We start from the raw sequence: 14,660 nt of genomic DNA, 5'->3' as shown, positions 1-14,660 counted from the left end.
ACCACATATTTAGAAAGTACTAGGTTATATTATAATAAAACCAGATATATATTTTATACAAATATATTTATGATTATAGTTTTAGGTCATTCTCATGTCATGTGAAGAGTTAGGGGAAGATTTAGTTATTGTAAAACTGTGTAAAGTGTTGTAAAACAGTATATAGCTTTTTGATACCAGATGATAGTAAAATGTGATATGCATTTATATATATTTATGATTTATATACTTATGATTATAGTTTTAGGTTATTCTCTGTCATTTCATTTGAAGAGTTAGGAAGATTTAGTTATTGTAAGATTATGTACAGCACGCAGATATCTTTCCTCAACCTATGTAATTTGGTTACAATCCTTAGAAGATGTGAAATTCAAGTTCATGTTTGAATAAACAAAGAAAGATAACTCGGTAGAGGGTGAATATTTGTCAGGCTATTTGAGAAAAGGTGTAATTTCGTGGAGTGATAGAGCTATTCTACTTTCATCTTCTGATGAAAGCAGAAGATTTGAAATAGCAAATAAGAAAATGAAAAAGTTGAGCATCAAATAACTGGAGCCAGAGGAAAAATCACAGGTGCACAGCGACAATATCTGGGATGTTGATCTATGGAATCAAGACGGATCACTGGGGGGAAATATATGGTGTGATGTTGTGTGTTTTGTTAGTACAAGTCTTTGCCTGACTTAAATCTTCCTTTCTCTTGGCAGGTCTCATTGTCCGGGAGGTAAGCATTGAAATTTCGCGCCAGCAAGTGGAAGAACTCTTCGGGCCTGAGGATTACTGGTGCCAGTGTGTGGCCTGGAGCTCAGCGGGCACCACAAAGAGCAGGAAGGCCTATGTGCGCATCGCATGTGAGTCACGGCACTAGGGCAGTGGGTTTCGGAAACTGGTGGAATGTGGAAAACTTTAGGCCGTAACTGCTCTAGATTCAAAGAACTCTAGTCAAAACTCCCAGATTTCTGCATTTGAGTTACACTTTCCCCTTTAGTCCCCAGGAAATCTCTTTTGTTGGTTTGTTTCAGGATGCTGACACTTTCTCTTTAGGGGTGTGAAAGAAATAGTGATACTTTCAAAAGATTCTGAGTTTTCTGTTTGAATCTGGCAATAATAAGGCTACAGGAAAACCGACTGTGTTCCTTTAATGAGTTTATTCCGCCAATGTGTTAAGATGCTGTTGATTAGTTTTGTTATTGGAAATAGAAATTACGCACACAAAGCTTCTCTGTTTACTTTTGGAACCATTCTAGTGCATCGAAACGCACCACTATTTTCTACACTGTGTTAAATTTGAGAGTATTCATGTTTAGGGAGAGGTTAGGAAGTGCCTCACAGAAAAGGGTTCCATAATCAAATAAATGTGGGAAATAGTTTTTTGGGGGGCAAAGTTAAATAGGTTTCTTATTGCAAAATTCTCGGATTTTTAAATATGCTAATACATATTATCCCGGAGAAAGAGATGCAGCCTGAGATCTTTTTGCAGACCCTTTTTTTTCACTGGGTGCTATTTACATCTTGAGCATCAATGAATGCTGCTTTAATCTGCCTTAAGGTTCCATACTGAGAAATTTTCTCAAGTATAAGACCACTGAAATCCAGGTAAATTATATGATCTGAACTCTGTTGTATGTCTGCATTTTATTAAATTCTGTTTTGTGGTGGCTGTCAGTATCACCCACCTAAAACATCACTGAGTCCCAGTGGTCTTGGCTCGGAGCCTTCTCCCCATTTCGTATGTGCCTCTTCCCTTCCCTCCTACTTGATCAGATCCTGGCCATTGCAAACACCCCAGCTAGTCTCCATGGCTCCAGTCATTTCCCTTTTCTGGTCCATCCTCTGTATTACCACAAATTCAGTCGTCCTGAAACTCAGGCCTCTGCCGAGAGCGCCTCCTTCCCTGCTAAATGCTACAGTGGCTTGTGAGATAAAGTAAAAATTCTTTATGATGCCATATGCCGTCGTCCAAGTTGGCTGGGGCCGGCATACAAAGTACCACAGACTGGGTGCCTTAACCAGCCCAAATCTCTTTTCTCACAGTTGTGGAAGCTGCAGGTCTGAGATCAAGGTGCCAGCAGCGCTGGCTCCTCTGAAAGCTTCTGTCGTGGGCTCGTAGATGGTTATCTCCACATCTCTTCACTGTCCTGCAACTGTCCTGGCCCACACTTCTCTTCCTATAAAGACAGGAGTCATAATTGAATTAAAGCTACCCTAAAGGCCTCATTTTAATCGCATCACCTCTGTAAAGGCCTTATCTCCAAATAAAAGTCACACTCTGAAGTCTTGAGGGTTGGGACTTTAACATGTGAACAGTTCAGGCCCGGACAGCCAGCTCTCATGGTTTACATATGCAACCGCAAAGAGTGTTTCCATTTGAGCCACAGTACATTGGAAATACTTTGATTTCCATGCTTTCTACCTATTGTTCACACTGAAGGGTTTCACCCTTGTCTTACTTCCCTTAAGTTTTGTAAACATTCATTTATTTAACAATATTTAGTAAGCCTTCACTCTGTTCTTGGGACAGTTGTACATATTGGGTATGGAGCCAAAAGCAAAACATAGGAATGATCCCCGCCCTCATGGAGTTTTACTTTCAGGTAAGCAAGGACAAACTCTAAATAAAATAAATACTAATTAGGCACAGAGCAGATGGTAAGTGCTACAAAGAAAAGCAGGGGCACCTGGGTGGCTCAGTGGGCTAAGCATCTGACCTCAGTTAAGGTCATGATCTCATGGTTTGTGGGTTTGAGTCCAGCGTCAGGCTTTGTGCTGACAGCTCAAAGCCTAGAGCCTGCTTTGGATTCTATGTCTCCCTTTCTCTGTGTTCCTCCCCTGCCCGTGCTCTGTCTATCAAAAATAAACATTTAAAAATTAAAAAAAAAAAAAAAAGTAAAGCAGGAAAGGGGGGTATATTGTGCTCGGGGAGGTTGGTCAGGGAATTCCTCTGGAAGAAGTTGACAGTTGAAGAAACCCAAAGGAGGAGGGGAAGGGGAGTCAGGCAGAGGAAGCAGCAAGTGCCACAAATACAAATCCCCTTAGGGAAGGAATGTCCAGATGGCTCAGGACACTGTAGGTGTAACATCTTTGGTTCTTATTTTGAGAAGATGACTTGAGAATGTTTTCAGCAAAAGAATTCATGATCTGATTTCCATGTCAGCAGAATCATGACTTGTGTTGAGACTGGATCAAGAGTAGAAGCACAAAGACCAATTACAAGGCTGTGCCTATGTGGGATGTTACGCTTGCCTTGATAAGAAGCAGTGAAAGTGGTGTATTCTGGATCCTAGATACAGTAGTCCTCCTTACCCAGGGCCGGGGGGTGGGAGGTGGGTAGGAAGGTTGGGGAGTTGAGGGAGATACGTTCCAAGAACCTCAGTGCATAGCAGAAACTGCAGTTAGTACCAAACCCTATATATGCTATGTTTTTTCTATACATACCTATGAGAAAGTTTAATTTATAAATTAGGCACAGTAAGAAATTAACAGCAATAAGTACAGATAAAATAGAAAAATTATAGGATGTTTGGGTGGCTCAGTCGGTTAAGCATCCAACTCTTGATTTTGGCTCAGGTCATGATCTCACGGTTCATGAGTTCAAGCCCCACGTTGGGCTGTGCACTGACAGTGTGGAACCTGCTTGGGATTCTTTCTTTCCCTTTCTCTTTGCCCCTCCTCCACTCATGCTGTCTCAAAATAAATAAGCATTTTTTAAAAAAGAATAATGATAACAATATACTATGATAAAACTTATGTGCATGTAGTCTCTCTCAAAATATCTCATTGTGCCCTCCTTCCCCTTCTTCTTATGACGATGTGAGGTGATAAAATGCCCCCGTCAGAAGATGAATGGCACAGGTGCATGATGTAATGTTAGTCTACTGTCCGTCTTTTGATGATAAGTCAGAAAAAGGACCAACTGCTCCTGGACTGCAGTTGACAGTGAGTGATGTAAACCACAGAAAGCAAAACGGTCGACAGAGGAGACTATTTTATATTTAAAGGCAGAGCTAATCGTTTTTGTTGAAAGATTGGATGTGAGACATGAGAGAAAGAGGAAAGAATGATTCAAGAATTCTGAGCTATTTGAAGAATTTGTTTTAAACGTCCTTCGTGAAGGCGTTCCCCTTTCGTGGGTCTCCCGAACAGCTGGGCGTTCCTTTCTCCGTACCTTCAGAACACTTTGTCCATTCTCTTAACGCAAGGCTTGTCTCAATTGAAGTATAGTCACTTGTTGGAATGTCTGTGTTTCATGCCAGCAAGTTCTTTGAAATCAATTTTGCGTAATTCCGTTTTGCTTAACTTTATGTCTTTTGTGCTTAGCACGACGTCTAGAACATCATAGGTATTTAATAAATTTTGTTGAATTAAAACCGTTGTAAAAATTTCCCGGTGAAGTTTATTAAATTGCTAATCTTTCCTCTCTGAGCGTATCTCTAGAGATTTTCTCTCTGTCGTTCGTGTATTCTCCGTGAAGTGGTCTCCGGGATGGGGACATGCATGCAGGCAAGGTGTTAAAGAGTGCTCGTAGGGACGGTAGTGGGTGGAGGAATGTGGGCAGTAGGATTGGGCAGAAGGGGGAATCGAGCTGTAGGACAAAGCATGGCCCCACAGGGAGCTCTGGAGCTCCAATGGTCGTTCAGAGTTGCCCCACCTTGAGAAATAGGGGGTGAGTGAGCCTTTATTCCTCCACATAGACTAGTCCATAGATGTGGGCCCTTGCTTTACCCCCAACCCCTACCAGTTTGTGTGCCCTGAATCAAGTCAGCTTTCGGCAACTGAGGGCCACACTCCCAATGGGTGGGGTCAGTCCTGAAAGGGGTCTCAGTGGCATACCCCACAATCACTATAGTCATCAACCACAAATCTTGAAGACTTTATTACTCATTCAGGATAAAGATACTTCCAAACATTAAAAAAAAATAAGAAATAGTTGTTTTGGTCAAGTATTTAAATGAATTCAAAGTTAGCTTCTAGGGGCACCTGAGTGGCTCAGGTCCTGATCTTGCAGTTCGTGAGTTCAAGCTCTACACTAGGCTCATTGCTGTCAGCCTGTCAACACAGAGACTTCTTTGGACTCCTCTCTCTCTGCCTGTACCCCACTTGTGCTTTCCCAAAAATAAATAAATATCTATAAAAAAACAATAAAATGAGCTTCTAATTACAGTCAAAAGAGGCACAATGGTATAAGACTCTCTTTCATTGCTATGTGTTGACTAATATCAATTATAATAAACATTTAAAATTTCCAATTTATATTCCTTATTAAATTGGCTTGCCTAGAAGCTAAAGTTTAAGGACTGTGTTGTTCCAAGTTATGAATATCTTGTGTCAATTTCATATATATATACATATACACAAATATATTATCATATCATGATCTGTATATATTATATGTATATACATACACACACACATATATACTCTAAACATGTCCCTATTCCCCACGTAAAAATTAAATATCTATAAGAACCCCATCTTTCTATGCAATGTATTATATAAACGTCACTGAATATAATTTGACATTTTCAAATAATAACAAAACAAACTCTTCTAGTAAGAGATTAATCTGCCCATAGCACTTTTTAATCTTCATGCATCTTTATGCAGTAAGACCGAAAAGCAGTCTGCCTATACTTCCGTATTTAATTGAACTCATATGTGTATGGCCAAGGATGACCAACAGACATGTAAAGATTCATTCACCTAGATTTATAGGATGCTGAAAAAGGAGGGGTTAAATTTCAGTTCTCCCTGTCAAGGCTGATTCCTACAACGTGAGTTTGTGCTAATGTTGCACAAACTTGCAAATTTTCTAGTTTGCCCTGTTTCAAGTGAGCTGTGGGGCTTTGCCCAGTAATATTTGACAGATGGCCATCACATAAACTGCAAATAAAGCTTAAATCTGTCTCAGACAGAGGTAACTGTGATGCTAAGGTTAAATAAATGCAATTACCTCTCACCTAATTAGATGTATACTCACGTGTACGATGGAGAGTCTCAGCATTCTTTCATTAAAAAGCTCTATTTTTCAGAAGTTTGTAAAGCAGGAATGAGTAGTGGCTCTGTGTTTATTTGCTTATAATATTTCATTTATTCAAACTATATAAAATATTAAAAGAATCTGTGACATAATCAAGGCAGAGGGGCAAAAAAGGAAACCTAAAAGTCAGAATTTAGCGAAGGATGAGCTGAGGACATGACATGCTTGCTTTGAAATTGTGCACATTTACTGGAGGGCTGGGACCTTCTTCTGAGAGGCTTCAAATGGACGCTATAGTAAGTCTCCAAGGAGCCTTTATGGTAAGACAGCTACCAGTTTCGTTAGGTCATTCCTTCCAGCCTCCCATATTATGAAGATAATGGGAAAATTCCTAGTCTTAAGGCAGGACCATAATTCAGGCAAAATGTAAATAAATACTGTCATTCTTTGAGAAATGTCTTGGTGTCGCTAAGGCTACTGTTTTGCTATTGTGATTGCTGGTCATGTGGTTGTTGTCGTTCATGGGGGGAGATAATAATGTCAGTAGCATAGTTGAGTGGTTAGAAAACAAGTTCTGGAAGCTGGCTGACATGTTCAAATCCTAGTTCCATCACTTACTAATGTGACCTTGGTCACATGACTTAACCCCTCTGAGCCTTAGTTTCATCAACCGTGAAATGCAAATGATAGGGTTACTTTAAGATTAAATTGGATAAACTTGTCAAGCATCTGGCGTCATGCCAGACACAAAACCAGTGCTTGGTGAATGATAATAGGTGCTCATGGCAACAGATACAATGATTTGAGCTTTATTTGTGTGTTTTGAAACGTCACAGCTAAACTTAAAAACTAAACACTTCTCTTCTTGTTTTACAGTTTCGTGTCTCAGGGCTTGGCTCTCAATCCTAGAGGATGAAATGCTCTGCCAATTCACATACCACTAGACTGTAACTTTTCCCCCCACTGGAGGATGGAGGACCACTCCATATGGTCACCTTCTCCTACAATTCAGTTAGAGTGGGTTTATGTGACAGAGAACCCACCTTCCTGGGAATGGCAGGATAGTTCCTAAGACTTTTTTCTTTCTTTCTTCTTTGTGAAACCCAAAAAATGGCAAAGGCCACTGGCTACAGATTGGAATTGGATCGTTCCTGGGAAGAACTAAGGAGGATCAGGTCGGCCGCCTCTGCTGTCTCTTGCCGCTTACTTGTCCCTTTTCCCTGAGATCAGAGCCACCGTGTGACCACCTGGGGGTCTGGACCAAGCCTGGTGCACACGCATGAGTCTGTAGTGTCTCGCATACCATCCAGGACAGCATTGTCCAAAGAGCTTTAAGGGGCGCGCGGGTGGCTCCGTCGGTTGAGCGCCTGACTTCGGCTCAAGTCATGAGCTCACGGTTTGTGGGTTTGAGCTCCACGTCGAGCTCTGTGCTGACAGAGCCTGGAGCCTGCTTCAGANTAGAAATAAATAAAACATTAAAAAAAAAAAAATTTTAAAAAAAAAAGAAATCAATAAAACATTTTTAAAAATCCAAAGATCTTTGAGATCTGATGTGTTTACAATTCTAGAACTTCTGCATCAAGACTAGCCACGCATCAATTGCTCGATAGCCTTACATGGCTGGTGCTGGATAGAAGTACTATAGAATAATGGTAAAAATGGTGGCACTGTTTCACTTTTTCTCCTTATATGCTTTTTTTTTTTTTTGTTAGTGAAGACACGGAAAGTCTATTCTCTCAGCAAATTTCAGGCACATAATACAATGTGACTAACTGTAGTCATCATGCTGCAGAAAAATATCCCCAGAACGTATTCATTTTGTAACTGAAAGTCTATATACCCTTTGACCAACACTTACATTCAGTCCTTGGAACAATTCCATGTGACGGGTATACTCATCATTATTTTACAGATGAGAAAACTGACAACAAGGGAGATTAAAAATCCTGCCTGAGTTCACAGCAGATATATGGAGAAGCTGGTCTGACCAGCAACAGAGTCTAGGCTTTTAACGAGCACTCTGGGTACAAATAGGAGATGAGAGGACAGTCATGTTTACGTCAGGAAGCAGTTCACAAAACTGTCTTATTTTCCACAGGCATAATGTTAGAAGCTCACTATTATTTAGTGCAGAAGTATAAGAAGGCTTCAAGTTCCCGCCTCTCCCGTTGCTTGGTCCGCTCCCACCACACCAGTCTCCTGGTTTCCTGAATGCAATACACTCATTTTAAATACAGGCTGTTTGTAATACCTGTTCCTTCCCACCTGGAAGAGTCTTCCCAGCTCTTAAATGGGGCTCACTTTCTTCTTTCATTCAGATTTCTCTGCAGAGGGGTCAACCCTGACCAGTTTACCTAAAACACATGGACTCCAACTCTGTCACTCTCCTAACCCCAAACCTGCTTTACTTTTCTTGAGGGTATTTCTCTTCGTCATTATTTGTTTCCTTTTATGTTGACTGTCTCCACCACCAGAATGTCAGCTTCACAAGATCAGGCACTTTATTTTCTTCATCACTATGCCCCCAATGCCTAAAAATAGTGCTTTGCACATGGTTGATGCTAAGTAACTGAAGACATAAATAAATGGAATGAAATTGAATTAAACTGAAAGCATAGGATGTGACAAAGTGATGATGTTATTCAATGCTAATATGTTCTTCTAGTAAAAATGGTTTTATACCCAAGTAGTTCAAGGACATCAGATAAACCTAAGCGATTGCCTCTGTGTTCCCCCTGCAAACCTCCATCACATTTTTGTACTTACTTTCTTCACAGCACTTATCAAATTCTCACCTCCTATATTCTTGCTTATTTCTTATGTTCATGGGTTGTGGTCTGTCTCCTTCACCCCCTTGGAAAGTGAGATCCACACGGGCAAAGATTTTTGTTTGGTTTATTCCCTGACGAATTCAGAATCCCTTCAATGATGCCCGGCATAGTGTGGGAACTCAGTATGTCTCTTCAAGGAATTAATTAATTGAAATTTCTGTGATCTGGGAGAGTAGTATCTTCAATGAAATATATGTAAGCTTGTGAATTCCTGTGTTTGCTTATATATACAGAAGCCATTGCTCATAGCCTCATATGTTACTTTTCCATTTCCGTCCTGTCTACTTGGCAGGAAACAAAACTGAATTATACTAAATTATAGTTACTTAACCAAATGATACATGTCTTGAACCAGGTGTTCTGAAAGACTTAGGTTATACCATGACAGAAACTGGTAGCCTAACACCAAATATCTTGGTAGTGCTCAGCGGGTTTGCCAGCACACCAGAATAAATGGCCTGTTTACCAACATGCATGTCTGAACTGTGGTTTGAGTCGATCCATTGTGCAATTATTGAAGCCCCCTAATGAGCCACTTGTAAGTCACAGAGACCAGATTTTGAATTAGAGAAGATTAACTGCACAATTTCGATTATTTTTAGATAGTAAGAGAGAAATCTTTAACAATAAATTTCTTCTTGTTTCATATAAAACTCAACTGTTTTATTAAATAGTTCATCATATGGTTCCCATTTCAAGATTAAAAACTATAACACATACCTGATTGCATCAGCCTATGTTTTTCCAAACATATTTTTCTATTGTATTTGGACAGAAATTCCCAAGATTCGTAGAGGCCCCACAAATCCGTAGACATTTACAGCTCATGTTTATTCTGCAAGGTAGACAACCAGTTGATAGAAAACTGTCTCATAAGTTATGTTTTGGGAGAAATCAGCCATCTGTGTGTTATAGGCAGGGCTGGTAACTCACTGGACTAAAATATGCCATTAAAGTAATGTTTTATGTTGTATGAAAAGGGAAGTTTACGGCTAAACTGCTTATTTGCAAGAAAAGCTTGTCTGAAATCATTGCGTTCATTTCTTCGTACTCTGAGAAAAGAGCCTTAACTTTTTGATATGTCAGGTTCCCCATCCATAAAGTTGGCATGTTTCTTATTATTTATCCCTAAGACATACCTTAAAAAATATCGTGATGGCATATAATCATTTTTCTCTAAAACTAAAGATGCAGTGTGAATATAAAAGAGTGGCTTGTATGGGTTTTTTCCCTCTTCTTTTCTATAATGGATGTCATTTGGAGTTCTTGCTCTAAAATATTTATTTTTTAAAAAACCCTTTAGCAAAACTGAATACCAATATGTTTGTTCTATAAATGCCCCAAAGCCAAGAAATAAAGAAGAACGGCTGAAATTGTGTTTCCCTTCTGCAGGGAATTTGTTCACTTAGGACTTCTCTGTCAAAATGACCTCAGTGCAGTAAGAGATAGCCATCCCTGGGTAAAATGGAAGGCACTGCCAAAATAATCCTTCTGCTGATTTCTTTAAAGATCATTCCTCTATCCTTGGATTGAACTATTAGGAAAACATTCACGGTAAATTCCAAAGAGTAGCCAAAAACATTACTTTTTTTAAAAAGAGATTACAAAATAAAGCTCTGGTATAAGCCCCCTATAATTCTATGACTAGGTTCTGTCATTATCCACATTTTGCAAATAACTGGGAAAGCCTTAAGTCACTTGACCAAGTCACTTATTTAGGAAATGGTAATTCTGAGTTTGAAGCAAACTTGTGACAATGTTTGATTTTTCAACCTAATCATAGATGAAACTTCATGTCATTTATTTTTGTTGGTTGGTTGGTTTTTGTTTTGTTTTATCTTTTACAATATTTGAGAAGAAAAGGCAAGTGGAAAATATAACTTCATCCCACATTTTGTAGACATTGTGTCCTAGCATTTAAAAATCACGGTAAAAGTTGTTGAATCTGTTTTAAAAAATCATGACTTTTTTGAATTCCAGCCAAGATAAGATAATCTATTCTTGAAAAAGAAAACCATGGCAAACTGTTTAGGGCTCTATGGCCTTAAGGTTGGCATTTGTTACTTTTAATAAGTGTCCCAAGCTCAGAAGACTAATCTAGTTCTCTCAAAATATGCTGTACTGGTCAGTTCACAGCACTTACTTCCCATTAACAGCCAGAGTTGGTGATTTAAGCATAAGTGGTACTCTACTATGACAACATAATTAGTGCCTTTTATCATTATTGGAAGATACTTCTTTTCCTTCTAAGAACACAAGTATTATGACTATATGTGACCATAGAATTATCTTATTCACTGGAGGAGCAGTTTGAAAGTACATTAAAACAAAATTTTTAAAAGTTAGAGGCTTCTGGGTGGCTCAGTCGGTTAAGCATTCAACTTTGGCTCAGGTCATGATCTCGCAGTTCGTGGGTTCGAGCCCTGCATCCGGCTCTGTGCTGCCAGCTTGGAGCCTGGAGCCTGCTTCAGATTCTGTGTCTCCCTCTCTCTCTGCTCCTTCCCCACTCATGCTCTGCCTCTCTCTCAGAAATAAACAAATGTTAAAAATTTTTAAAAATATATACAGGTTAAAAAAAAAGTTCAGCATCTCTCTGTTCATTCAACGTGTAAAAGAATTAATTGAAAATCTGAAAGTATGAAAATGTGAATCATAGTAAAGGAGCTGTATTTGCTTGATGCAAAGACAGACCTTTGTCAGAAGGTACAGAAGATGGTCAGAAAGCATAGCATGAACCTCTTCTAAGTACAGAATTTCTCTAGGTCAAGAGCTGCTTTGTCAAGACTCGCTCAGTTTGAGAAGCAAGAAGCTTAGTTCTGATACTTGGAGTATGGCTTCTTGGTAGAAATAAGCAAACAAATAAACAAAGTAATTTATTTATTTAATTAAATATCAGTATAAGCAGGAACTCTGTCAAAGTTTTGACAGTTGGGGGTGGATGGAGTGGATGTATGGGTGAGGACATTTGTAGAGGGCTTTTAGATAATAACATTGTCCTCTTAAGAGTTCTTATGTGTTTTACTTTATTTGATCTTCACAGTAACCCCGTGAAATAAGTACTGTAGTTATTCTTATTTTAGAGATGAAGAAACAAAAGCACATAAATCTCTGTACACACAGGACCAAGATTAAAGTCAGGCAGGTAGATCCAAGCTGCCTTGGTAGATGATCCAAGATCATTACCACCGTGGTAGGCTGGATAATGGTCCCAAAGGCATCAGGATCCTAGTCCCTGAAACCTGTAAACCTTACCTTACATGGAAAAAGAAATTTGCAGATGTGTTTACCCATATTGAGAGGGAGAAGTTATCCAGGATTATCCACGTGGGCCCTAAATGCCATCACAGATGCCCCCATAAGAAAAAGATAGAGATTTGACACAGATAGCAGAGGAGGGAACGTGGGATTGAAGAAGCAGAGACTGGAGTGATGCTTCTACAAGCCAAGAATGCTGGTGGCCACAGAATCTGGAAGAGGCAAGCTATGGATTCTTCCAGAGAACTTTTGGAGGCAGTAGAGCTTTACTGCCTCCCTGATTGTGGCCCAGTGAAACTGATTGCATATTGCTGGCCTCCAGACTGTGGGAAAATAAATGTTTGGGGTTTTAAGCCAGTAAATTGGTGGTAATTTCTATAAGAAATAAATACAACCACTATATAGTACTCCTCCTTCAATAGACCTACACAGTGGGGTAGGCTGCTTATAAATAGTTGGCGAACTTGAACAAGGAAGTTAACCTCTGAGGGTTTTAGATGCATTATCTGTAAAGTAAAGGGGTTGAACTGTGTCATTTCAAAGAGTTTGTATAGTTACCATAAGAGAAATTATTCCCAGATCTTCAGTAAAGGGGCTTGCCAGATTATTTTGGAAACTGATTTCAAATAAAAATTTTTTAAGGATCTCCTATATACTAAGCACCAAGCACCAAGATATATTTGACCCTAAAGAATTTTAAAATGAAAGAAAATAGCATTCAATTGCCTGAGATTAATTACTTTATATTTTAAAGGAAACTTGGGGCACCTGGGTGCCTCAGTCAGTTAAAGCAATCGACTTCTGCTCAGGTCATGATCTCACAGTTCCTGAGTTCTTGAGTTCTATATAGATATAGTTTGACATAGAAAGATGGCTATAACTATGCAGACAAACCCCTTCTCAGAAAGCTTTGTGTAGTGAACTTTAGGTTGGGACTGCAAATGCAACATATCTTGAATGCTAACTCCTGCTTAGTTATTGCCTCCCAGGGTTCTGTGCTGGGGAGGAAGAGTGAGGCTAAATCCAGACTCCTCAGAAAAGAAGATAATGACTTACATTGTAAGAGAAGGCGGTGGTGCCTCACATTTGCAATTCCTACTCTAAAGAACAAGAGCTGAGAAGAAGTCATAACCACTCTGGACACATTCCTTCTTACCTGAAAGAGCTTCAGGATTTTGTTTACATAGCAACCATAACAATGAAGACATTGGTTCAGAAAAGAATGTGGGAACATATTTATCCTATGTAGTCATCAAACATTACAGAAATAATTACAGTGTCTTTCCAGCCATCAAGGAAACTTTTGGTTCTCCTAACTCGTGTGCTAATAGTTTCCATTTATTTAAAATGGAATTGTTTCCATTTATTTAATATTCTGAAATCCTAACATTTATTGCCTAACATTATTTTTGAAAGTAGGCAAGGGAACATACATTAACAATTATAAAATGTGAATTCAGAAAATATTATACATGGAATCCTACTAACAGAAGGAGCTCTGTCCTCCAAGATCTGTTTCTTGGTTAGGTTAAGCATCTGAGAGTCAGAATGGAGGAGAGCTATGGGGAGAGATTGTCTCGGAGGTAAGAAAGAAGCCACAAGAAACATTAAGATAACTTTGACACACTCATCACTGAATTTGCTAGACCAGCATCTCAAAGTGGCAGTCTATAGGCCCAATATATCTTATCAACTTTTTGGCTTGGCCCTCAAAATACTGGCCCATGCAGGAATTCTTGATTAAGTTTGAAGCAGTTAAAAACCTATAGTATTAGGGGGGAAAAATCACATAATGATTCACATTACTGGCTTTTGTTAGCTATGAAATATGGGGCCTGTGGGCCACTGAGTCTGCATTCCTTTATGGCGACATGCAGCTCATTGCTGAGGGGCAAGAGTAAAAAGTAAAGTGGATTTGTTTTGTATTCTTGTCGCTATTAAAATTTAGAAATGAAAGCCTGGGTAGGCATAATGTTTCAAGAAAAAAAATTACTGTGCCTAACTTTCTGTCATTTATTGTCACCTGCATGGTTCTTAGATTCATGTGAACTTTCAAACGCTGTGCTAGACGCTGTCAGCCATCAGCCTATACAAAAGCTTTCCACTACTGACACTCAGTAGTAGTACCAATAGAGGGACCGTTAAGAACCAGGTGGTAAGAACCACACTGCAGAAGCAGGTTTGCTTGGTTTCTACAACCTCCCAAAACCTTCCTCCTACTGCCTACAAGATCTAGCCCAGCACCATGCATATCATGGGTGTTCCGTTAATCATCAACAATCATTAAGTGGTTCTCAGATTTAAGTGCTGAGCATAAAACACACCTGTGGCATCATTTAAAAGTATAAAATTCCAGGGCCCAACCTGAGTATGAAATCTGCATTGTTATCAAGCACAGCATGGCAGTCCCTAGATTTCACTTTGTGAAATATCATCTTCAGTAATTAGCCCCCCGGCACACATAATTATTTTGTCTCACTTGATTATGTTTATTTTGACTGGTAATGATAATACCCAATATCCATGGAGTATAATAAATTTGCTAATACAGTGGGGAAAGGTGGGGTTGGGGAGTACTATCTTTTGGGCACGTATAT

At 39.3% G+C, this 14,660-nt stretch overlaps 1 protein-coding gene across 3 annotated transcripts in view; it reads left to right on the top strand.

Moving 5' to 3' along the window:
* The window catches only part of UNC5C (unc-5 netrin receptor C), a 363,130-nt gene that overhangs the window by 231,685 nt on the left and 116,785 nt on the right, over nucleotides 1-14,660 (top strand). For all 3 annotated transcript variants that reach the window (XM_077762331.1, XM_077762330.1, XM_077762329.1), the window contains exon 3: nucleotides 708-851. In XM_077762331.1, coding sequence (XP_077618457.1) covers nucleotides 708-851 — 144 coding nt within the window. The remainder of the gene's footprint in view (nucleotides 1-707; nucleotides 852-14,660) is intronic.

The sequence above is a fragment of the Crocuta crocuta genome, unplaced genomic scaffold (assembly GCF_008692635.1).
Source record: "Crocuta crocuta isolate KB4526 unplaced genomic scaffold, BGI_CrCroc_1.0 scaffold83, whole genome shotgun sequence".
NCBI classification, from domain to species: domain Eukaryota; kingdom Metazoa; phylum Chordata; class Mammalia; order Carnivora; family Hyaenidae; genus Crocuta; species Crocuta crocuta.
This window is presented reverse-complemented; position numbering and strand designations above follow the sequence as displayed.